This window comes from Pectinophora gossypiella, chromosome 11 (assembly GCF_024362695.1).
Source record: "Pectinophora gossypiella chromosome 11, ilPecGoss1.1, whole genome shotgun sequence".
Taxonomy (NCBI): Eukaryota; Metazoa; Arthropoda; class Insecta; order Lepidoptera; family Gelechiidae; genus Pectinophora; species Pectinophora gossypiella.
The window spans coordinates 5,949,393-5,976,808 of NC_065414.1; the positions used below are offsets into that span (position 1 = coordinate 5,949,393).

The 27,416-nt window shown below is 38.0% G+C and overlaps 1 protein-coding gene across 1 annotated transcript; it reads right to left on the bottom strand.

Annotated features, from left to right (window-relative positions):
- Window positions 1–27,284, bottom strand: LOC126370992 (alpha-tocopherol transfer protein-like). The gene is made up of 8 exons (XM_050016189.1): window positions 27,139–27,284; window positions 19,477–19,577; window positions 10,887–11,046; window positions 8,181–8,271; window positions 5,777–5,935; window positions 4,905–5,015; window positions 2,584–2,720; window positions 1–2,114 (listed from the first exon to the last, which is right to left on the bottom strand). The coding sequence occupies exons 2-8, from the start codon at window positions 19,568–19,570 to the stop codon at window positions 2,003–2,005; spliced, it is 864 nt and encodes a 287-aa protein (XP_049872146.1). The 5' UTR covers window positions 19,571–19,577; window positions 27,139–27,284; the 3' UTR covers window positions 1–2,002.
- Window positions 27,285–27,416: the final 132 nt, after the last annotated feature.

A 27,416-nucleotide genomic window follows, 5' to 3' on the forward strand; every position in this document is an offset into this window, starting at 1 on the left:
TTTAAAAAAAAGAAATTCTTTATTTTCTGTACAATTCAATACAATACATATAATGCAACAATTCAAACATGAACACAATATAAAATTATTCTTTAATTACTTACCTAAGGAATGTTCAATTAAAATTTTAAACAGATCTTTTTCATTCCGAATGAGTTGTCCCGAGTTTTGACGTACTGGTGTAGTAAGTGATTCTACTTTTTATTAAATCAAAAAAATACTTTTAAAATCATATTAGAGTACCTACTATGCAAATAATCAATCAAGGACCAATATATAAGCAATAAAACTGGAACATTTCTATTTTGTTTTACTTGCAGTGGCCTTCTACGTCCCTGCATTATTCTATCTAAAGCAAATACTACTTCAATTCATGGTATAAGAAAACCAGGTATGCTCAATCCTATGACAAGCCGCCATTGCTTGCCCATTGATGACGTAAGTGTTACCATTCAATTGGTATCTCCAACATTCCAATGCCGTAAATTTTTATTATTGAAAATTAAGCGAATTACTGACTAATGTATTTAATTATTATTACTTGTCACATATATAAAATCATTAAAACTGTACGTAAATCTTTTAGTAAAAGTTCAAAATTTCCTTGCAAAGTAAATTAAAAACATGGGACGTGGGTAATTTATTTTTTACGAAATGGCAACGCGGGGTCGGATGACGTCATCTGAGCTACCTTGAAATGCTAGCTGTCAGTTTTGACCATACCTGGTCTTCTTATACCATGCTTCAATTTATATTTAAAACGGACATCATAGAATACCGTGTGCGTGTCGCAAGTTTATTATCTATTATTTGTGTAGTGTTATTTCCCTGTATCCATTAAAATGCTTTGTAATGTAATAAATTCGAAAAAAAGGCAGATTGAAAATGTATGCTTAAAGTTCTTTCCTTATAATACAATTACTTACTTAAATAAACCTTGTTGACGTTAATATATCACAAACTTTTGTGCTATCACTTTGACTAAGGGCGCCTTCAAATTAGCCGTAGTACTCTGCTATGTGGTAGACGATAACACTTTTTGTAACTATAACACACCTCGGACACTTCATACAAAACATCTCGTACTACACAGAAATTACACATTGACGTATAAGAAAGACTAAAGTAAGACCGAGGGGGGTGAGGTAAACCTAGCTCAGCCGTTGGTGGGGGAAAGCGGAGAATTTCCGTTCCATATGTTGAATAAGGAGGTACTACGTATAGAATGGCGTGTAGGTCCGATAACGTCAATGTGTGGTGTCTGTATAAAACGAGGTTTTTTGTATGAAGTGTCCGGGGTATGGCATTGCTCCTTATTCTGTGCCTATAGATTATAAAGCAGCGTGACTAACATAAAGGCGGTCCCAAAAAAAACTAATAAAAGATAAATATTTAAAGAGAACTTTTATACCCCTGGAGACTCACATTTTCTTACCTAAATCATATCCAATCTCGACGTCCTATAGTGAAAATCACGTAAGCGCCGTTTTAAAAAATGTGATTTTGTTCAACCGAACATGGGATTTCTTTCAATTACTTTCATTCCGGATAAAAAATGACACCTCATATTTTTATCTAGATTGAAACTAGCCCGACTATTACGAGGCATTGCTAACTAAATTCACATCCGAACGTCTTGGACTCTGTCTATATAAACATGACAAACTGTTAATCATTAAGTCAATAGAAGAATTTGGCTTTATATTGCTACTTTTATAAGTAGCTACGGAACTGTAACGACTGCGTAAACTTTTCAATACTAAGTACTTATCTATTTAATACCTTTTGAAATCCATTCTCCACTGTTTAACTATTCTATTTGGAAAACCGGGTAGTACGAACATTCTTTGACACTTTGACATCATTACCCTATTATAAATTCCTTTCTTTATAATTTAAGTTCAAAATTTTAATTCTCTAGACTTTCTTAAAACTGCCACACCCTTACGATGACTTAATTATAAGTTTATAACATTACATTCTGAGGTAGCTCGAATAAATGCTAGTCGATGGCAAGACTACGGAATGACGTAGTGGGTTCTGAATTACTATTCTTCTTGTTCTTCGATTTCTTATCTGTGGACCGCCATAAATTGTCGTTGGCGAGCTCTTCCCTGCAAAGTAAAGAAAAAGGATTAGCTCCAGATCAAGCTGTATGGCGTAAATTCTTTGCCCGCACATAATCGACGACGAGTGAAAACAATCATCAATAAAAAAGACGAGACAAAATAATAATCACCTTACCTATTAAAGCTGATAAAATATTACAACGCTACCTTCGATACAATCGGATATTTTTTTGCTATGTACATACATACAGATATATTAATATTTTTTTAAAAAGTTCCTCTAAGTCGTATACAAACTATGAATTAAGTACATAACAAACTCTGGCCAGTACAAAAAAGAGTACCTAAAGAAAAAAATATTTGTTTTAATTTCACATTTGGCATCTAGACATATTTTTAAAGGCAAATGGCCAGTAGATAATAATGTACAGCGTATTAGAATATAAAAACTTTTTTAACTAAGTATTTAGTCTGCATTTTCAAAATACAATCTCTTTGGTAAGGATTTACTTACTTGTGTTTCATGATAATTTCCATAACAGCGTTCATGTGTTCGTGCATTGGTGGTAGGCAGCCACCATAGTCTTCTGGCAAGTCTTCCTTGGCCATATACTTGTGTAGACTGTCTGACTTCGGCGGATGAAAGTGAATCTAGAAAAAAAAACAACTTTTTTAACTAGGAACCACTTTATTTTTTATTAGCATTACCACAAGGTTAAAAATAAAGTACCTATGTGAATCTGGCAATAGGAATTTGGTGTCTTTTTAAAACCGCTACGCATGTTCTTTTCTTTCTTTTTTACGTGACTTATTGTAGATTTTCCGCAGATGGCATTAAATTAACTACTTGACTGGACAAATGGAGCTGTGCATAAATGAAACTAGCATGGTCTTGTAGAAAGCATTTGTAGCTTAGCTTGTCTAATCCGCATCCCTTTCGAGGTATAATCGGTTAAAGAAATCTTTTGTCATCTTTTAGTACACGCGCGGACCATTGCGATATGTAAACCAACGCTATTGGCTAAAAGATAAATAAACTATTTCATTGCGCTAATTATCGGGCCGCGCGCGATAAGCGAGCAGTATGCTACGGGGGCTGTTGATTTAAATAGTTCAAACGTACCTCTTTCGCAGTCTGCTGGAAGAGATTTTACTAGAAATAAGTCTAGTGTGTAATGTATTTATTTTTAAGCTTTGTTCTGTGTGCAAATAAACTGTTAAATAAATATGTATTTCAAATTTCCCGCCATTGGAAACCCGAAACGTGTTCCGCCTACGCGGATCTATTTTTAGCCCCGGCATCGATTTACTTGTGTAGGCTATTCCGTAACTGTGCTCTACTATCAGTTACTAAAGTTGGAGGGCTCAAAAGACGTGACACAGGTGAATACTTCATCGAATTATAATATTTTAAAATTTCGAATCCCAGTACAGGCCTAAACCAATGTATGTCAATTATTTTTTCAAATTTATGTTTGGAACATAAATGATTATCACGTGCTCGTAAGGAAAATATCGCGACAAAACCCACATTTCCGAGAAATGCATTTTCGGAGGTATGTGACCTAACCTGTATTGGGCTGGTTTTCCTTTCGCGGGTTGGAATGTCTTATAAAGAAAATATGAAACAAAGGTATATTTAGTTAAAAATATGCTCGAAATTTTTCTGAATATTGTAGCAAACATAATTTATTTAGTTGATTTTTTAAATGAAAAGGACCGCACATTCCTGACATTTTTATTATTAGTCGTATGTCGTAGCCACGTAGCTACTTAAGCCCTTTTTTGAAAAAGTACATTCGATTGTAATGTTTGTTAATAAAACCTCGCAATAGACACGTTAGTCTGAATCCAGAAAAAATGAAGATAATTATCAGAATGTCGTTTTTCAATAAAACGCTTACGTGGTTTTCACTATAAGGCGACGAAATGGGCGGTGTGGAATTAATGGGAAGGTTTTAAGTTCTAAACTAAATAAGTATGTAAGTAACTAATAAAAAAGCCTGTCGAATATTATGAGTAGATACAATATTCAGAATATTCCACTTCAGCACTTCGACATGACGTCATCTAAGGGTGGGTTAGGAACTTACGAACAATAATTGGTAATGTTCTAAGGGCGGATGTAATCATGAACTTCATTAGGAAACGTGTTCTTGGTAAGTACTTGCTAGTACAAAGTGGATTCCGCGCCGCGCATAATCGAAACTAAGTCAAGGTCAATTACTTAGTAAAGTTGATAATGAATTTGTTGAATGAACGGCGTCTGTTGTTCAGTGGTTAAGCGTTGCATGCCAGCGTTGCGCTCATGATCCGGAGTTCCCGGGTTCAAATCCCAGTGTGGACATATCACAAAATCACTGTGATCCCTAGTTTGGTTAGGACATTATAGGCTGATCACCTGATTGTCCGAAAATAAGATGATCCGTGCTTTAGTAGGCTGACTCAGCCGTTGGTCCCGGTTACTACCTTACTGAAGTAACATGTCAGGGCCCTTTGGCAGCTCAATAATAACCCAGACACCAGGGTTGACGTTGGTAACAACCCGACGACGACGAACCCCTGCGGCTATTGAAATATTTCGATGAAGATAAATTTCGCCTTGAGATTGTCTCCCGATGCTCAGCAGTAGGCGGTAGGTGGGTATAGGCTGTTTATGTTATATAATAATAAGTACAGTCATGAGCAATATTGTGTACCCTCTTTAGAACCCAGTCGCACTATCATATTTGACATTTAATGGGACTTAGGGTTTAATTTGTCAAAAATGTTAATGTGACATGGTTTCAAAATGTATGCATATTAGTACTCGTGACCGTACGTAATATAGCTAACCATATCAGTGACTTCCTGCTTGAGGAAAGGCTTCATGAGAGCATACAACTTGTCAATGAACGGGGGTGCGTTCACTATGTGCACTTGGCTCAATCGAATCGGCATCGCATCCTGAAAAGAAAAAGGGTTTTACAATATCTACATTGTAAATTTATGTCTTCTAATTGCTTTTCGTACAAACTCAAAAATATTTAGGTAACATAGAAACTTTTTGAATCCTCAATTTTTACATGAATAATCTTGTTGTCGAACGTCTCATCTGCCGAAAACTACTACACATTCTTACAACCTAAATAACCGAGGAAAAGTAGCTGCAAGATTTTTTTGCTTTTCCTTGGCCCTAGACGTTCTTAATAAAAACACTATGAACTCAAAGAACTATATCTTCTTAGAGTTTATTTTCGAGTGTATACTGCAAGTTGTCTTTGATGAGTTCTGTGATGCGAGTTACCATTCTAAATAATTTTTCAGACCATAATATGTCCATAGTAAAAAAAAAGGTACTCATACACTTTCTTTGTTAAAATAATATCAACAAAATATTGTTAGTATACAATTACTTATAAAATAATTAACTTATAATAATTATTTACTAAATGAATAATATTTTTTTTAAATTAATTATTACTTTAAGAGCGTACCTGGCCTGGCGACGTTCAGTTGACCGAGAGGTAAATACTCTCGGCATGTCATGGGAGCAAGCTACAGAGGCTCTGCAAAAGACCGCTAGGAGTGGAAATCTGTTATTCGAGCTCTACATCCCAACAGGGGATGAAAGGATTAGAAGAAGAAGAATAAGAGCGCTCTGCGTGTGTGTGTGTGTGTGTGTGTGTGTGTGTGTGTGTGTTATGCCTGTCTATGTGTATCCATACCTCCTGATACTTGGACAGTCTCTTGGCGACGGAGACATTGAACTTAGCGAGGAACTTCAACGAGAGATCCTTGACGTCCATCATTACGACGTCAGCCTCGGCAAACGTCACATCATCCAGCAACCACGCGTCTGTGCTTAGGAAGAACATCTTCGCGTCCTGGAATGGAGGAAAAAGGGGGTTATCATACATGACATAGGCTTCATGGCTATATCCCAATGGGTATTTAAGAGATACAATCAAGAGCAAAAGTGCAGTCACTGAGCCCAGCCCATTTGTAAAGAGTAGTGAAATTATGAACCATTAGCTGTCATAATTATAAAATTTATGTTTTCGTAGGTGTTTTTGGGCTATTACAGAAACGACATGTAACCAGGAGGTCTTAAGTGCAACCAGTTAATTTATTACTTAATAAAAAACTGATTGGATCTTTGCACCTTATCTTACATCCATCGCAAGATGAACTAAGTACCCACACTGGGTTTCGTATTGACCAATTAAAAAGGGAGTTAGCTAAGTTGCAATAATGTTTCAATCACGAATCTGTATCGTATAATCCGGCCGAATTAAATGAACATCTTATATCAAGATCCATGCGTACTAACGAGGCGCTTCAATTCGTACGAGTTACACATAAACGATTCGTGATAGAAACGTTTTTGGCAACTTGGCTAACCCCCAAGTAGTCAATAGCCTAAATAGGCCTATCAAAACTCAAATTGACGCTTATAATTAACACATCATATGAACCAATTCTTGTTTATTCCTTCTACACAGATTACAAAGGAGGTTCAATATAAATTCTAAACGCCCTATTACACTATCAGATCTGTCGGGCCCCATGCACCGAATGTACCTAGTTATAAAACATTTGGCGAAATCGTGGCCCCACCCACATGGAAATCTATTAAACGGCCAGATCCTAAGGCATCCGGCCCATTGGGTTGGGCAGTGTAATAAAGCCTACTACTACACTACTACCTAGGTTACTATTTACTTATGTAAGTGAGTAATCGTTACATGAGCCATGTCAGGGACCTTTGGCGGTTCAATAGTAAACCTAACACCAGGGTTCATGAGGTTGGTAGTCCACCTCACAACCCACACGATAGAAGAAGAAGACTATTACATACTTATAAATGTTAACAAATATTGCCATATATTTAAGCCTTATATAGTACAAATAAAGATTATTATCTTTTAAGTAAGAGGGTTGACGGTCGGCGTTCGAAGACCTACGCAACACCGTTGAAAAGCAAAACAAACATTGTACATTGTCAGTAAGGGGCCAAGAAAGCTAGACACTCAGTCAGCGGTCAAGGCCAACACTTTAGTTAGAACAAAGAACGGATTTTGCGGCGAAATTCACGCGAACTAATTAGATTTAAACCATTGTGAGACAGTTCTATTCAAATATATTCCAAACTCTACCTCGTTCAAAAGTTTATTTAATTAATACGGCTATAGATTAACCGTTAGGTAAGCAAGATGAACGAAGTGCCCTCACCGAGTTTTCTGTCAGATCAACGATACACTTACCTACTTAAACTACTTACACTAACTGTATCAAAAAACAAATTCTACAAGTTGAGACAATTACTACGTTTATACAGGGTGTTAATGACATCGTAACTAAAACTTTGAAGGATGATTCAGACATAGACATAAAAGAGAAATATATAAAAAATATGCAAGATACTTACGAAAATGTGTAAGATAAATAGATAGATGTGTGTGTGTGCGTGTGTGTGTGTGTGAGAGTGTGTGTGTGTGAGAGAGTGTGTGTGTGATGTGATAGATGTGTGTGTGAAATTAAAACCATCTTTTTAAATGTTTTATAATAAAATACCAGATAATACTTTGAATTTATCACAAAATAAATTGGGTCATGTGAAGCTTACCTGTAACAACGCTTATTATGAGATTAATGATTAGGTACCTAAATGATAAAAATTCCTGGTATTAAATGTGTTCCTCTAGTTATTAAATAACTTGTAATATTTACATTAATTTCAGAAATGTGTTGCTGTTGCAGTTTCTTGTCATTTCTTCTCCTCAGCCATAACAGCGAAATGATGTAGATTCAAAAATATTAAATTGACCTTAAACAAGTTTACCCATGATAATTACGATGATGCAGGTCCTTGGGGCAGGTCAGATTCAGAACACTTAAGCGCCTAATTGGATGTGACGAAATTACGTATGTTTAATTATTCAGCCGTAAAAACACCTCCTCCAACCCGCAGTGGAGCAGCGTGGTGGAGTATGCTCCATACCCCGTCCGGTTTATTGAGGGGAAGCCTGTGCCCAGCAGTGGGACGTAATAGGCAGTTTATGTATGTATTTATGTAGATAATTATTACGATGATTAAATGATTCTGATTTCTGATATTTCAATACAAACCTGTACGTAATCATAATGGTCTAGTCCGGGGTCATTCAGCTGCCATATCCAAAGCCGGCGGTTTCCCGAGATTGGCAGTTGCGCCAGGTTCCTGAAATCAATAAGTATCCAATTAAAAACTCATTGTCGTATAATTTATTAACAGGGGAAGTAGAATTGTTTTTGTTCTTGGTAAACTTTGATAACTTAAAATAAGTTATGAACGACAACTCCTGAAGGTTCCGTTATAAATTGCCATGCTTCAAATGAAGATTAGCGTTACTCAGTGGAGCCGCAAATTTCCTTTCCAAAACGATAGACTACCTAAAACCCATTTGATGATGATGATCAGCTGATCACAATAAAGTAACAATGGATATGTATTATTATTATATTGAGTACTCGTATTATTATATTAACTTTGGTTTACTTTTAGGTATTTGAAATTAAATGTTTGTTTCCTGGTAGTTTTTGGTTGCCTGGAAGAAATTGCTTTAGAGCAATAAAGCCGCCTAAATTGTACTGTATTCATGTGATATGTCTGATTGTTGAAATTTAGTTCCGTGCAATAAAGTATATTTGATTTTATTTTACCGCCCATGTAATGATCCATTATGTCAGAAAAGATCTATTTGTCGGTGTCTAAGACATATTGTCCGGGAAGATAAACAGCTGAATGCGCATGAATAGTTGATTCGGAATTCAGCTTAGCAGCAAGACCATGAATTGAAATGGTTAACATAGCCTCATACTGAAAACCAAGTAAACGCCATTTTGATTTTTCTTTTTGACGGCGAGCATGTGCTGCCGCCAAAGGATGTTTTTCAGGGTACCGGACAGAGCTTAGTACCCCGCTAGCCACAAGTTGGTAGGTAGTGTGACTAGGGATCGACGATCCAACGGTGTTATGTTGGAAGTTCTATATATGCGTCTTGCTGTGTAAACTTCGATATCGCGTTTCACGACTGCTTCAAGACTGCATTATTGAATGTGGCGCCATCTGTTGCATATGGGCGGAACTACTAGTTGGGTCCGTCACATCTTCAATAAAACCTCGAACACTATAATTACAGGGAATAACTAATACTACGATTTTTTTACTGGATCTAAACTGGCGTGTCTGTTGCGAAGTATTTTTAACAAAAATCACAAATAGTACTTAGTTTCATATTCTTATTTTTTGTTAAATATGACGAGAGAGAGAGAGACAAAGGGCCGGCTTTGTTGCTCTGGATCAATTTCTTCCAGGCAACCACTATCAGGGATCAACCATAAAAAGCTAGGTAAGAAAATCATACCAGAATGTGGTTTTGAAAAAAGGCACTTACGAGGTTTTAACCCGTATTGGAGCAGCGTGGTGGAGTATGCTCCATACCCCCTCCAGTTGATTGAGGGGAGGCCTGTGCCCAGCAGTGGGACGTATATAGGCTGTTTATGTATGTAGGTATGAGGTTTTGACTGTAAGGCGATATTATCAAGATGCAGCCCGTTGCGTTGCAATAATTTCTGAACTCAATTGAGTCAAGTATTGCATTTCAGCCTAGATCTGCATCGGGCCATGAAACACGACCTTCGTCTCGAATTATCAATGAAATAACATTTATTGTCTACGATATCGAATAAATTATAAACGATCGGATCGCGTTTTAATAAAACGCTACAATGCCGTGGCAGTGAGGGACTCAGGCTACGTTCCTCAAAAACAATATAGATGGCGCTGTACAGATTTTTTTTTCGTTTGACTTCTAATTTCATGGATAACAGACATTTGTGTTTGGGTATAAATGATGACCCTTTTTATTACACCCAGGCACAATTACATCTTCAATCCATTATTATTCTAATCAAAATAAAGAGAAGCAATATAGGTAGCAACATAATTCTATACAAATATGTGAACCAAATATCAAGCAACAATTATTTTTATATATTATACTTCTGCCAATACCATGAGAAAATAGTTAATTATCACGTTAAAGCTGGACACCGCCATCTATATTGTTTTTGGTGAACCTAACCTGGAAAGTCCCTTATTAATATTACTCAAGATGCGAATTGTTGATTGAATTTATTAATTTGAAATTAAGTAAGAATAGTGTACTTACACTTTACGAAAGGGTCGTGTTGCGAAGAGTACATTTTGCGGAAGGTACGTTTTGCGCATGGGCTACACTTTGAGAAAGGTGCATTCTGCGTTGAAAGGTTTGTAATTTGACTGCCGTAGATATTTGATAAAAATAAATATTAATTTGAAGAGCAAACTGCAACAATTATAACTTGGGTAAGTAGGTAATATTTATAAGTACTTTACATAACAACTTATTAAAATATTCTGTAACGTTTGTTTTAAGACGCAATGGTTTTCAGAATGCATTTTCTTTTTTAGAAAACCTACTTAAAATAAATAAATATTCTATTTAAATAACAGCCATATTACTTGGGTCAGAAGTATAGGTATTAATAGCCTGATGAAAAGCATAAATCAATTACATGTGTCGAAACTGTGACATAGAATAAGGAATAATTATTATGTATGAAACACGGCTCCCCACCAGCGATAGAGCTAGGTTCACCTCAAAACGTCGGTCTTACTTTAGTCTTCAATCGTATGGCCGTCAGACGTTACACACACAGATGCGCGTGTACGATAACGGCAATGTGTAGTGTCTGTGTAAAATGTAGTTTATTGTATGAAGTGTCCGAGGTGTAACTGCGATCAAAACTCACACAATCTTCAAGGCCTTCACCATAGCAGGCGATGTAGGATCCCTGTTACTGAGGAGTTCCGGAGACGCTCCCCTGATGGTGAAGAAGAGGTCGGCAGCCGTCTGAGCCTTCTCCAAGTTGAAATAGCAGCTGTGCACGAACCGTTCCAGGATGCGGTCATCTAGAATACAGAGGGTTTTAATTAGAATCTATGTACAGACTACGTACATATCTTCGTCTTCTATCGTGTGGGTTGTAAGGTAAATTACCAACCTAATTAACCCTGGTGTCAGGGTTATTATTGACCCGCCAGAACCCCTGACATGGCTTATGTAACGGCACTAACATCAGTAAGTAGTAACCGGAACCAACGGCTTACCGCGTCTTCCAAAGCACGGATCATCTTACTTTTTGGACAATCTGGTGATCAGTCTGTAATGTCCTAACCAAACTAGGGATCACAAAGTGATTTTTATGTACGTAGTGGAAGTAATGTTCAGATGGTAAGTATTATGCGATGGAGACGAAGTCTTGCTATTTTTAAGGATCATACTTAGGCACGTGTAAATCACGGAAAGCAACTTGCGATTCCTTTCGTCCACATTCAAACACTCAATACAAAAGTCTCATTCTTGCGTGTGCCGCTTAGAGCGAGCGAGACAGTAAATCCATTCGCTTTTACATGAACGGCCATTCAAGACTAAAGTTAGACCCAGAGGGGGTGAGGTCGGCCCCGATACGAATTGGTACGAGGCGGAGAGTCACTGTACTGTACGTAGTAATCATCATCATCATCAGCCCATTAACGTCCCCACTGCTGGGGTACGGGTCTTCCCCATGGATGGATAGGGAGATCGGGCCTTAAACCATCACGCGGGCCCAGTGCGGATTGATGGTTATTAACGACTGCTAATGCAGCCGGGACCAACGGCTTAACGTGCCTTCCGAAGCACGGAGGAGCTCGAGATGAAAACTTTTTTTTTGTGGTCATCCATCCTATGACCGGCCTTTGCGAAAGTTGCTTAACTTCGACAATCGCAGACCGAGCGCGTTAACCGCTGCGCCACCGAGCTCCTGTACGTAGAATTATTCTTTATTCCATGGTAATAGTCCGGCCAAGTAGTTAATGCCATCTGCGGCAAATTTACAATAAGTCACGTCAAAAGAAAGTAATAGTCCGGTAGTAAAAATATTTTATTAAATTAAGTTCCGGGCTGGAAACAGGTATTTGTATGCACGCGTTCACACAGAAATTCGCTACCCATCCTTATCTATTGCCTTTGTCAGTGTTGCTATAATTGACCACTCCACTTCGTTCATTCTTAGTTTAATATACTTGTATGTATAAACATACATAAAATTATACAGGGTGTTAGTGATATCGTAACAAAAACTTTGAGGGATGGTTCTGACCTTTATTCTGAGTTGATATCAAGTGGAATTTTCCGTCGCAAAAGTGTGGAACTGAAAATAATATAATAAATCACGAAAATTGACATGAATTTTCTGTCAGGAAATTTCTCATATAAACATACATAAAATTATATGTGGAAGATATAATAATTATACAGGGTTTCATTGTTAGTGACACCGTAAGGAATACTGAGGGGGATGATTCAAACCATGACTCTGAGTTGAAATGATGAAATTTCCTTATTTTCAGTTCCACACTTTTGCGACGCAATATCCCACTTGATATCAACTCGAGAGTCATGGTTTGAATCATCCCCCTCAGTATTCCTTACGGTGTCACTAATAATGAAACCCTGTATAATTATTATATCTTCCACATATAATTTTATGTATGTTTATATGAGACCTGACAGAAAATTCATGTCAATTTTCGTGATTTATTATATTATTTTCAGTTCCACACTTTTGCGACGCAAAATTCCACTCGATATCAACTCAGAATCATGGTGGGAATCATCCCTCAAAGTTTTTGTTACGATGTCACTAACACCCTGTATAATTTTACGCATGTTTATACGTAAGTATGTATATGTAGTAGCGGTTTGCACAGACCGCTTTACCAGAATCAGGCAGCGTGGGCGATATCGTACTTCCGCCCACGACCCCGCGTCCCGAGGGGCTCCATATCCTCATTCACGGAGCTTTACATCACAATATAATATAGCTTAAACTCAGCTAAGCTCGGTTTTTGCGTCCTATACAAAATTTTGTCGTATTATATGCTTGCTGGTATCCATTTTTTGTTTTGCCATGTCTTCGTTCGAGGAATAAAGTACACGGAATTTCCAAAGTATTTCATAAAACGTAAGATTGTTAGATAAGTTTTGCAATATTTTCATCATCTACCTAGCATTATCCCGTTTTTCGACAATCATTGCTTTAGGTCTGTGCTGGATTCGAACCTACGACCTTAAAATGAGAGGCAAGCGTTCTACCAACTGGCCTACCACGGCTTATTATTGAATTTCCACCTCAATCAAAATACACTTTGACATATGTAAACCTAAATTTATTTTCATTTATCATCTGGAAGACCTGAGCATACTTCGTCCCACGCTTCTTATAACTCTTTAATTCACTTTTTTACGGCTGGATAAAATAATGAGCAAGGTCAGGACTGTACGAAGGATGTACATTCAATTTTAGCCCTTTTATTTTAGAGATTTCGACATAAACTTACGCTGCCCTATGACGGATTGTAGGAGGTGTTTGGGCTAGCAGCCAAACCTTTTTGTCCGAAGACGAATATTATCATCTTCATCAGCCGGAGATCGTCCACTGCTGGCATAGGCCGGGAGGGACCAAGGCTCACCACAATGACCAATCTTCCGCTGCCCGCATCCAACGGTTTCCCGGGGTTTTTCGGTATCAATAATTTTTTTGACAATTTCACAGAGCTGTGCCCTACCTACCCCAATATGTAATATAACAAGTTGTATAACGAGTTACGGCCTACGGCGCATGTAACCAGATCCAGGGTCTAATGATGCTCCGGTTTATTTACTCACTGTGAAAAGACCTACTTAAAATTATAATTGTTTTCGAATATTAACGCAAAGCTATATTTATATAGTCACTGTGGTCATGTGGTTTACCGGCTTCATCAATTTATCTTAAGTGTAGTTTTTGCACAGTAAAAGGCCTCTGTGGTCCAGTGGTCCAGCGTTGGGCTCACGACCCGGAGGTCCCGGGATCGAATCCCGGTGGGGACAAACACAAAAATCACTTTGTGATCCCTAGTTTGGTTAGGGCATAACATGCTGATCACCTGATTATCCGACAGTAAGGTGGTCCGTGCTTCGGAAGGCACGTTAAGCTGTTGGTCCCGGTTACTACTGACTGATGTAAGTGGGTAATCGTTACATGAGTCATGTCAGGGGTTTTTGCCGGCTCAATAGTAACTCTGACACCAGAGTTGCTGAGATTGGTAATCCACCTCACACACAACCCACACGATAGATGAAGAAGACTGACACAGTTGGCTCGACCATTATAGACGGTAATACGGCTCACAAATTATCACGTTGGTCTAAAGTAGTCGTGAATTTATGTTAAAATTTTATGTAAGTATTTTCTCATAGCCATCACAACAAAACACATGAAGTGATATGATTTTGTCAAGGCCAGTTATAATGACTGGCTTTGCTTTACATCCCAAGGGTTAATTATGTGCTAATAACGCAGATGTACCTAACGATAGCGTAACTGAGGAAGTAAGCCGAGTTAAACCTATGTTAGCGTTGACAACACTATATTTTAGCTAGTTTTTTACTTATTCGTATTTGACCACTATCTCACTTAATTCTCTCAAATCGAATGATTTGCTTCCGCGTCTAGGGGACGCTCTGATCACCGCACCCGATACATGCCGGAGTCCCGCAAGGCTCCATCTTCTCCCCTTTATTGTTTTCATTACATACCAGTCATCATCTTCTCCCTAGCATTATCCCGATTTTTACAGGATCCGTTTACCTAACCTGACGATTTGACTGTTCCGGTTTTTTACAGAAGCGACGGCCTGTCTGACCTTGTAACCCGCGCAGGGAAAACCAGCCCAATACAGGTTAGGCAACGTAAAACGTAAACAGCCTATATACGTCCCACTGCTGGGCACAGGCCTCCCCTCAATCAACCGGAGGGGGTATGGAGCATACTCCACCACGCTGCTCCAATGCGGGTTGGTGGAGACGTTTTTATGGCTAATAGCCGGGACCAACGGCTTAACGTGCCCTCCGAAGCACGGAATCATCTTACTTTTTCGGACAATCAGGTAATTCAAGCCTGAAAAGTCCTTACCAAACAAAGGACAGTCTCACAAAGTGATTTCGACAATGTCCCCATCGGGAATCGAACCCGGACCTCCAGATCGTGAGCCTAACGCTCTAACCACTAGACCACGGAGGTTAGGCAACATGCCTCCGAAAATGCATTACTTGGCAATGTGGGTTTCTTGACCTCTGAGCACGTGATAATAATTTATGATCCAAACATGAATTCGAAAACAAATTCGAGAATCATTGGTTTAGGCCTGTCCTAGATTCGAACCTGCGACCTCAAAGTGAGAGGCATGCGTTCTACCAATTGGGCTACCACAGTGTTATTCCCAAATCCCTAAATACTAAACCACCTCTATTCAGTGACGACACAGCCACTTATTCTTCGAGCCGCGGTTGAATTACTCTCTATGCCGAGGTTCGCACCCTGTTCTTTTCATAAATTTTGTACCGGGTAAAAGCCGTCAGCCCCATTTACCTGGCCAAATAGCTTATAAAATCTGAAGCAAACCTAAAGCACGTCACGTCGAAAAAAAATACAAACCTAGGTGAAAACATGCCTTTATAACTACAAGATTTATTGAAAAATATTGTACCAATATGTTTCTGGCAACATAATGTACAAATAAGATCATTTACAATCATCTCATCAAAACCTAAGTAGCAACAGACCAGCACGTAGTACAACATCCCACGCAGATTTTCCCACTCATTCTATACAAGCTATACAAACTCACTTCCATTTTGTGCGGTCGGGTGTACACGGGGAACAATATTGATAAATCTACTCTGACGAGCGGACGAGACAATGCAATGTGCATCCACCATGCATACAATGGCCTATATCGGCGACAATTGGCAATGGGAAACCCAGACTAATGGACATACGGCCAATGTTCAAGTGGTAGAGAGATTTACAGGAAAATATTTAAGAAATCTCGTAGGTACCTACTCAAATTAAGCCACTAGCCTACAAATTCCAAGAACGATCGACCGGTTGCGAACTAAAAAGCAACAGAGAAGGTCACACGAAATAAACAGTGTTTTTCATAAATACATAAGTACACATATGTATATTTAAATAACGCTTACAAATCAGAAATATCTTTATTCAGTAGGTAACATGGTTACACTTTGAATCGTCATTTTTTACATCCGTTTAAAACAACTGCAGCTTCTCAAAGCTGTTTAGGCAGGGAAAAGAAGCTGCAAGAAAAACGTCGGCACAGGCCCCTGGCGTTCTTTTCAAAATAAACATAAAATATTATGAAACAATTTAGTAATTTGGCTGTCTAATATCAGTTCCCAGACAGTCAATCTCATGCATTCATATCTTTTAGATAAAAGATGCATATGTCTGTACTCGAATACTTTGTAATTTCTCGAACTATTCAAAACACGCGCCGGGTTCCCAAGTAGGCAATAATTCTGCAATAGAATCTACTTATCACAGTTGCGATAATTTGCATTGCTTTAATGTTGGTATTGTCTGAAATTGAAACTAGTTGATCAGACGATAAGCGTAAGAAAATACTGAAATCATATTGTGTGATACATAATGAACTATGTGTCGCAATGTCTGATCTAGACGTATTTTTCACTTCTCTTGGGCAGCATAAAGATAAAATTTATAAATATTTATATCCTTCAGCATAATTTTGTATAATTTATGACGTTGTCTTACACTGCAAAATGTTGTATGCGCCTATAATGGGCTTGTGTAACAGTTCAATTCCTGATGTAACTTTTATTCCTTTTATAAATAAATAATTAAGTTTTCACTTAATTGAGTCAGGTATAATGAAATTGCGAGAGAAATAGCAATTTTCGAGAAAAACGTTTAGAGTAGGTAATATACTTTTTAAGTATGTACTACAATTTCAAACAAACGGTTTTAACACAATGTTATACGGTTTATATGGTGTCTCATGAGTATGTGATGTGTCGGGATCCTAATATCTAAGTGGAATTCCGTGATCTCTGCCTACCCCAACTGCAAACAGGCGTAATCTAATGTATGTATGTAAATTTGAGGATATTTTAACCGAAAAATGTGTCAGGTGCAAGCCATATCGCTTACGTAAATGCGAACGAAACAACGAAAGTGAGTAGGTAACTAAATACTTTATCGAGATCAAAGAATACACGGAAATTCATAATCCCTGCCTACGGGAAAAGGAAGTGACTTTGTGTAGCTGTGTAAGTACCTAAATAAACAACAAAATTATGATACTTAAATAATTACTATATTCCACGTAAATAAGTACCTATAGCAACATACTTAATGATCAAACAATCCAATTATTACTAACTTAATATTATTACACCCACTCTCGTAGACGTATTTCGCAATAATTAGTACAACACGCATCCAATAGATAATTCTATGGATACCTACAATTATTATTTTGCTTACGTCCGAGACCAAAATAATTATTAATGAAGTTTATCTGTCTGTCTGTACTGGACGAGTTTTCCTTTAAGATACAATAACATAACATAAATAGCCTATATACGTCCCACTGCTTGGCACAGGCCTCCCTTCGTTCATCCGGAGAGGATATGGTACATACTTCACCACGGTCACTGCGAGTTGGAGGTGTTATGTACGACTAATAGCCGGGACTTAGCGTGCCCTCTGAAACACGGCATCGCCTTACTTGTCCAGACAATCAGGTGAATCACACCTGAAAAGTCCTTACCAAACAAAGAATAGTCTCACAAAGAGATTGAAAGAATAGAAATTAAAGGAATTGAACCTGGAACTCCAGATCGTGAGCCCAACTCTCTAACCACTAGACCACAAAGGCTGTTATATTTGAACAAGAATGGATAATAAATTCTCTATACTCTATACCAGTTTAAGATGAACGTTAATAGCAAACGCTCCAATAGTACTCTCTTTATTTAAGAGCTGCGCTCTTGTCGGTGGAGTAATCGCCATTCCTCTCTTCTTCCCGCCAAATCCTTCACCTGATACGACACGACCTGCACCTTCTCTTTTATTTGTTTCATAAATGTTCTCCTAGGTCTACCCCTTCCTCTCTTTCCTTTAATAGTACTACGAGCTCAATATACAGTGGTGTCTTGTAAAGTTCTAAGCCACACGAACAAAGTCGCGGGTATTCGTAACGTGTATGCACGTTCATCACTATGGTGACCATAATTTTCCTTATTGTGGTAATTACCACAATAATATAAGTGAATTCAGTTGCCAAGAATAATAACAACTTTATTATTTTATTACGAATGACATGTTTAAGTATATAGTTGAAATACAACTATTAGGTATTACATCAGGTTGATTAATTTATTCCTGTCTAAGTAAATGTCTACTTCACGTCTATCTCACGGAATAGAATAAAGATATTGGAAAGGCCCTAATGCGCATTTTCTATGCTGTGGTCTCTCTAAACCTTTTAATAAAATATTCGACGTAAAAATAAAAATCAAATTACTTTATCTTAGAAAAATACCTACAGAAAAATATTGTCTGGTACTGATCTCACAACCTACACGAAAGAAGCCCTGGTAGCCCAGTTGGTAGAACGCTTGCCTCTCACTATGAGCTGGCAGGTTCGAATCCAGCACAGGCCTTAACCAATAATTGTCGAATTTGTTTTCGAATGTTTGGATTATAAATGATTATCACGTGGTCAGCGGTGAAGAAAACCATCGTGAGGAAACCCACATTCCCGAGAAATGAATCTTCGGTGTGACATAATCAGTATTCTTTTTTAGCCTGGAGTTGGAAGGTCAGACAGGCAGTTGCTTCTGTAAAAAACTGGACCTGTCAAATCTTCAGGTTAGGAAAGCGGACTCTGTGAAGAACGAAAGAAGAAGTGGATAAAGAAGGGATGCGGTATCCTGCCTCGGGATTTTTGGAGAACGAAATATACTTATCGACGGCGAATCTTTTCACTGTAAAAATCGGGTAAGTATTTGTTTTGTGAGGAAACTTTTAGTTTTTGTGATAATCACTTTTATTTTCTGTTATTTTCATACTATTGATTACAATAAAATGTAAAATTTCACACTTTGAAGAATAATACAAAGGCCCGTGTTGCTCTATAATTTTTTTTTTGAACGTCGCTTATTGTAGATTTGCAACAGATGGCATTAACTACTTGGCCGGACGAATGAGGAGCGCTGAGGGTTCTCACCCGGTACAAACTTTAAGACAACAGGCCTGAGGGTCCCCGGTTGAGCGCGAACCTCGGCTCAGGGCGTTGAGAGGAAGAATATTTGAAAGAATTAATCGACCCTAGTGGCTCGATAGTGATAAGCGCTGAATGAGGGAAATCGTCGACCGCGCCGGCGGGGTTCTCTATGAGAATAATATAATTAGTACGGTTGATAATTACCAACATCCTTCGGGAGATGCGGCTGACTGTTCAGCCACTCTCGCATCTTAGTCACGAGCTGCTTCATATCTTCTGGACTCTTACAGTCCGTCATGATTGACCTGGAATAAATAATTTACTGTTATTCTTATGTACCTCTTGCAAATGTAAAGAGATAACTTACTTATTTACAAAATAACCTACAATTTATTCATATCACTCGTGTCCATAATCGTGTCAAAAAGTAGTGATTATAGACTATATCTTTGATCGTATCGGTACTATTTGGGCACAGTCGGTAACTTGACAGTATACCTACTTCCTTCTCTTTGAAGTAGGTGACATTTCCATGAGTTTTTCAGAAAATGCGGAGTTTTCCCTCAGAGTTTTCCAGTTTCAAGTAGATACGTATAGTAATTATAAGTAGAGAAGGCGCTCAAATCAGTTCCATGGGATTCAAAATGTTATTCAACCTTCTTATTATAGGTAGACCGTCTAAATCAGACTTCGCCTGCGCGGTGCAGGGGCGCGGGGGTATGGCGACAGCGGGGACCGAGAGAGGTGCGGGGGCGGGCGCGCGAAGCGTGACACATTAGGTAAAATGCGTAATAGACAGTTCTGAAGATATGTAACGTCATAGTGGTTTACAGATGTTTCGGTAGATATTTACTAATAAATATCACAGACATTTTATATTTTTATTTAATAATTTAAGTTGTATTATTTTACATTTATTTCGGGTGCTGCAGCTCTCCTCGAAAAGTCTTTGCTGTTTATCTTTTGCCATGACAATTCCGTAGGTATTCTTCTTCTATCGTGTGGGTTGTGAGGTGGAGTACCAACCTCATCAACCCTGGTGTCAGGGTTACTATTGAGCCGCCAAAGGCCCCTGACATTGCTCATGTAACGACTACTTACTTACATCAGTAAGTAGTAACCGGGACCAACGGCTTAACGTGCCTACGTGTGTTCGTGTCCGTAGGTATATTAGGGCCCAGTTTCCGGTGGCAGAATGCAGAATTTGAATATTTTCACCCCTCTCGGGGAGCACCCCCGCTGACGTCACTATACCTGAAGTTGCTCTACTTTACCATTCCAAACATTCGGTAAAGAAAAAAGCAAAAGTAAACTTAATGCTCGCGAAATAGGGTCTGGAATACCAATGTCTGTGATAAATAATTATATTGTTTTTAATGTAAGTAAATCTACTTTAATTCTGGGCTTAGCGTGTCCCAGTCTTAGAGCAACACGGACCTCCGCTTTGGTAGGTACCGGTCTGTTATCGCTACTAAAACCTAGTGATTTATACACTTTGATCGCTACTACTTATTGCTTCGAAAATAAAAATAAAATTAATCCATCAAGCTTTACAAACTTTATCAGGCTGACTTGTATGTTGTATTTGTAGTCACATACTATTCATACTTAAAATACGTTCCACTGCTGGGCACAGGCCTCACTCTCAATCAACCGGAGGGAGTATGGAGCACACACCACCACGAAACGAAAATTTCACTTGATATTAACTCAGAATCATAAACTGAAATATCCCGTCTCAGTATTCGTTACGATGTCAGTTACACCCCGTACAAGTACGTACAGTCATGAGCAATATCGTGTACCCACTTTAGAACCCTGCCGCACTATCACATTTGACATTTAATGAGACTTACGGTTTAATTTATCAAAAAAGTTAATGTGACATGGTCGCAAAGTGTATATGTCATTTCATGATGTGTTCGACCATTTCATGAAATAGCCAACTTAAGTTGACCATAATACTGAAACGTCAACGTTTAATGATATTTCAATCAACGTTTGGCCATATCGTTAATGTAGGCGGTGTCCATACTATGTGGTGTACTTAGTAAAAATGCGAATAGTCGATTCATTTCTTAGGTTCAAAATTATGTACCTATTCGATATGGAAAATTGTACAATTGCATTGATTTATCGATTATAATATCAATCAAGTATTAAATATAATCGACACCAGCGCCACAACAGTATCAACAGTGGCTGCAAGTTGTCTTTGATTACTTGTGGCTCTGCCCACCCCATTTGGGATTACGGGCGTGAGTTTATGTATGTATGTACACCAGCGCCACTACCGGTGGATAATGTTACTAATTTTACGATATGATTGCCAACGTTTACCCATATCATGAAGTAATCATGCATTTAGTTATTCATATTGTTAAACGTTTTGTGTTCATTGATCTGGCTAAACTACATCATGATGTGGCCAACGAATGATATTCTATTGCATGAAATATGACCATTTCATGAAATGATCAATTCTAAGATCTGATCACGACATACATATTAGTACTGGGGGGGTAAAAATGGCCACATCGAAGCGATTCATCTAAGAAACCAATATTGCTCTTTGACATTTGTTTGCATTGCGCATTTACTTTTATATGCGCAAATATCAAATTGTAATATTGCTTCCATGTGGTCTAACACCCTGTATAGCCAATCCTTACCCAATCAATGCAACCTATGCCTTAATAGCGATAACCCGTGAATGTTTTATCACAAAACGCCATATCGTTTGTAGATCGAATGAGACCACAGTCATTATTTAAAATTAGATTAATTTATTATTGATATTTTGTTTACCACAACACGCGTGCCCTTTAGATGTTAGTAGATGAATACTTACGAAGAGAAACTATTCTTTGTAGATAATTAGTACATCCTACTAGGCAGTTTGGTGGAGATTCTGAAGAACTTATATCGCTACCTTATAGTGAATCCACGTCTTCTTCTTCTATCGTGTGGGTTGTGAGGTGGATTACCAACCCCATCAACCCTGGTATCAGGGTTAGGTACTATTGAGCTTCCAAAGGCCCCTGACATGGCTCATATGACGACTACTTACTTACATCAGTTTGCCGCCTTTGCCCACCTTAGAATAAGTTTATCCTAATAAATGTAAATATTTTGTAAATTTGTGTGCAATAAAGTCTTTTATTAGTATTATTTGTATGTCATTTCCATATCTCGGGCCTATGGAGTCCCGGACTTTTGGAAGGCGTGGTTGGGGCCAAAGCCAACACGTAGAGGCCCCTTAAGACAGTTTAATCTAAATGTGGTGTTATTATTATTAGTAACCGGGACCAACAGCTTGTAATGTCCTAACCAAACTGGGGATCACAAAGTGATTTTTGTGATATGTCCCCACCAGGATTTGAATCCGGGACCTCCGGATCGTGAGCCCAACCCTTAAACCACTGGACCACGGTGGCCGTATAGTCAATCCACGTAATAAGCGCCTTTCTGAAAAATCGATCAGAATGTTCTGATTACTTCAACAAAACCTCGTACCAAACAATTAAATTTAATTCCGGGTAAAAATTGAGAGCACAAAGTTTTACTTGGATTGAAATTTGCGAGGCTTTTTTGTGAGGTTTTATTAACAAAAATCACATCTTAATGTAGTTTTTCAAAAAGGCGTTTATGTGCTTTTTACTATAAGGCGAGAGACGATGTGTTATATAAGCGTAATCATACTCAAACCTATGAATCACACGATTTTTGAATTGCATGATTGAATTGCAAATCAATGTTTGGATTTCATAACTCTACATACCTCCATGTTTATTGTTTTCATCCGGTGCGTTATGACATGTGTTGAGACCATGGGGATATCAATTCATCATCACAGGGGAAAATAATTTTAGAAAACACTAAAAATTTCATGAATTTTCCGACAGGAAAATCCACTTGATATCCTCAGAATCATGGTGTGAATGTTACGCTGTCATTAACACCCATCATGTTTAATTTCTTACATACATATGTATGTATGGAGTTTATGTATGTACATAAACTCACGCCTATTTCCCACCGGTGTAAGTAGAATTCCATTTGCTTCGACCCTGACACATTCATCAATCGCTTCATACACGCACGCCGGTTCAGAGTAGGTCGTACTAAACCTTTTCTAAGGACATCTCCAATTTGGTCAATGTAACTCCATCTAGGACTTTCTCTGCTAGCCCTACCATCAACTTTCGCCCTACAAAAAAAAAACTTAACACCGCAGACGCTACGCAAAGTCCTACTTACACTCTTCTTCTGCCATACCCAACATATTATTTCATTTTTTTTATTTCTTCTGCAGAGGAAATAAGTAAGTCTCATTTCTATCGAAACAACTCATCGTCTGGTCTATCAGCTAAACTTATTATAGTTCTAATATTAATATATTTGAACTAATGGATAATATTATTACAGTTGACGACTGACGAAAAAACTGAGCATTTTACCCTGACTTACATAGTAACCACGTAATCTGTGCCCTGACCATACAAATAAAAGCAGACTAGTAAACCTTAACCATAATACTCTTAATACATTCAGCTTTAGCCACTAGCCTACAAACTCCAAGAACGATCAACCGGTTACGAACTAAAAAGCAACAGAGAAGGTCACACGAAATAAACAGTGTTTTTCATAAGTAGGTACATACACAGTAAATTTAAATATTTTTCGCGCTTACAAATCACAAATTACGTTAAAAATACCTTTATTCGGTAGGTAACATAGGTACACTTTGAATCGTCAATTTTACCTAACGAACGTCTGATCCGCCTAAAACTACTGCAGCTTCTCACAACCTGTATAGCCGGGGAAAAGAAGCTGCAAGAAAAATCTCGGCACAGGGCCTTAACAATTCCTTTTATTAAAAAAACACAGTTATGCACAATTATTAATTTGCTGTTATACAATTTAGTAATTCGGCTGCCTAATCTCAATTCCCAGACAGTTAATCCCATGCATTCATATCTTCTAGATAATCACTAATCTTAAAATAACCTTTTTACAAAGTTTCTGTTTAATTACTGTCTTAAAACTCTTTAAAGGTAAATAATTCTGAATGTAAATAGGAATCTTATTGCAAAAACGAATACATTGCCCCCTAAAAGATGTGAGTGGCTGACATGTACCTAAGGCAACTATGCTTATTCCGGCTATTAACAATGTGCCGATCACTATTTTTCCAAACAATCCTATGTCTTTTTACATCCTTATATTAAATTTTCATTATATTGTGAGACGAAGTTAAAATCTTTATAATCAAAACATGATTTCGAAAACAAATTCGACAATTGGTTTAAGCCTGTGCTGGATTCGAACCTGCGATCTCAAAGTGAGAGGCAAGCGTTCTACCAACTGGGCTACCACGGCTTCCGCCACTAATATATTTACACCACTGAAAATATTGCAGCTTAGTGACTCACTTATATACTTTGCTGATTTATAGACCGTATGTTATTGTTATCATAAGGACGGCTCATAAGGGCGAACCTGACGATCTGGTGATAACAAACAGTGAATCACTTTGCACTTAAGTTTCAATCCTTTCTTATTGCTATCTAATGTAACTGAAGCAATGAAACACAATATCATTGTTTCTAAAAATATACTTTATTAAACGATAATATAAGGAAAGTAGTTAATGCCATTTGGTACAACAAGTCACGTCAAACAAAAGGTAAATTTTAATGTAGTATATTCCAAAAAACCTCGAACACGCCATACTTTGACAATACTTAACTATTAAAAAGATAACGCTAATCTTCTCTTCTGTTCATACTAGATAAAAGATTATGTTAAGTGCTTACTAGTTGATGGTTTCTGTTATCAATACCGAGGTGCGTATCTATGGGTATTTAGGTACCTACTCTTAATCGCAGCAGTATACAGATGTTTCCCGAATGGTACATCATCATTCTTCACAGGGTCCGATTACCTAATCTGAAGATTTGACAGGTCCGGTTTTTGCAGAAGCGACTGCCTGTCTGACCTTCCAACCCGCGAAGGGAAAACTAGCCCAATACAGGTTAGGTCACATACCTCCGAAAATCCCGATTCCCGATTGGTACAATATAACATTACCTATATGAACGAATTTTAGTCACCAAATGTGTAATGCAGCTAAAACATACTAAGTACGTACTATACGATTGATGAGGAATGACAGTAATGTAATTATGTACACTCCCAAACAATATGACAATGTCTGTTAGAAAGTAAGCAATTAAGTAGGTAGGTAACCTAGCCTAGTTACTTAAAAACTAATTTGCGAAGATTGCAAATTGAAAATTAATTTCCAATTGACAAGGGAATTGGTACGTTATTTCGGAATACTTGTAAGACTTTACGCACATAAATAACATAATTATAAGGCTAGGTACCAATAGCACTTCGGGAGCAGGAATTTGTATGAGAACGCACCAGTCTCGGTTAGCAATAGCATGCAAACTCGAACAAATTATTATTTGTTTGCAAATTAAATAATTTTAATAAAATAGATAGGTACCTACTCCAATGTGGTTTATTAAAAGGGACTATTACAAATCGATAGGTGTATTAAATGATAACACTGCGTCTACGATCGTGTTCGTCTGGTAAACATTGTAAAATTGGTAATATTGATGAAAATTAAAAAGTTTATCTTATGATAAAATCCGGTTTTTCGGGATTTCGGAATCTGTTTTTGAATTCATGTTTGGATCAGAAATGATTATCACGTGCTCAGCGGTGAACTAATACATCGTGAGGAAACCCAGGTTCCCGAGAATTACATTTTCGGAGGCTTGTGACCTAACCTGTATTCGGCTGGTTTTCCCTTCGCGAATTTGAAGGTTAGACAGGCATTCGCTTCTGTAAACGGCCTCCGTGGTCCAGTGGTTGAGGGTTGTGCTCACGATCCGGAGGTCCCGGGTTCGAATCCCGGTGGGGACAAAGCACAAAAATCACATTGTGATCCCTAGTTTGGTTAGGACATTACAGGCTGATCACCCGATTGTCCAAAAAGTAAAAAGATCCGTGCTTCGGAAGGCACGTTAAGCCGTTGGTCCCGGTTATTACTTACTGATGTAAGTACCTAGTCGTTACATGAGTCATGTCAGGGGCCTATGGCGGCTCAATAATAACCCTGACACCAATAATAACACCAGGGTTGATGGGGTTGGTAATTCACCTCACAACCCACACGATAGAAGAAGAAGAAGAAGCTTCTGTAAAAAGCCGGACCTGTCAAATCTTCAGGTTAGGTAAGCGGACTCTACGAAGACGGGATAATGGTAAGGAGATGATGGTGATAAGATAAGATCCGGTTGATGAGAGCCTACTACTACTACCTTATTTCTTGAGGATTGAGGCTGTTAACGTCAGTTGGTTTACTTACGCCCACGTTAGGACCTGGCAAAACCAAGTTTTGCTATTGCCCTTTTTTACCATCATAATATTTTAAGTTTGACTTCGCGTTTGACTACAATATCCTGTTGGTAAATGACGATGTAACCTAAGTTGGAGTACCTACATACGCCTACCTAGGAGATACTTGTTTACCCTAGCCTTAACACCTAACTCCACACTGTTTTACGGCAGTACCTAGGTACGTACCTACATTAGAATTTAATCTCAGTACCGATAAACTTTAATAACTCAGATTATTAACAATATCAGCTAACGTCCGAAAACATGTTCATGACAAAAACAGAACTGGTTTATTTGGTTACCTACCTACCTACCTATTCATACACTTGCGCCCCCTACACAGGTAAAACATAAAACACATATTAAGAACATTTTCATTTAAACAAACTACTTACTTATGATGAATACCTTTCTGAAACAATTATAAAAAGTAATATAATATCTTACCTTGAAATGCTACTTCCTTCCAAACTGAGTTAAATTGAACGCAGTATTAGAGTATTTTAAAATTCGAAATATGGTCGGGTGATACGACGCGACAGTACACTGTCGCGGACTTTTGATTACTGGCGAGCAAAATGCGAATGAAATGAATGGACGGCGCAAGAGCACCGAGACGTGAGCACAGATGACTGTGCAGCTGCCGAAGCGTACAGTTAGCAACACAAGTAAGTACCTATTTACACACGTAAAACACCGTTATTTATATTATGTTTAACGAGGTG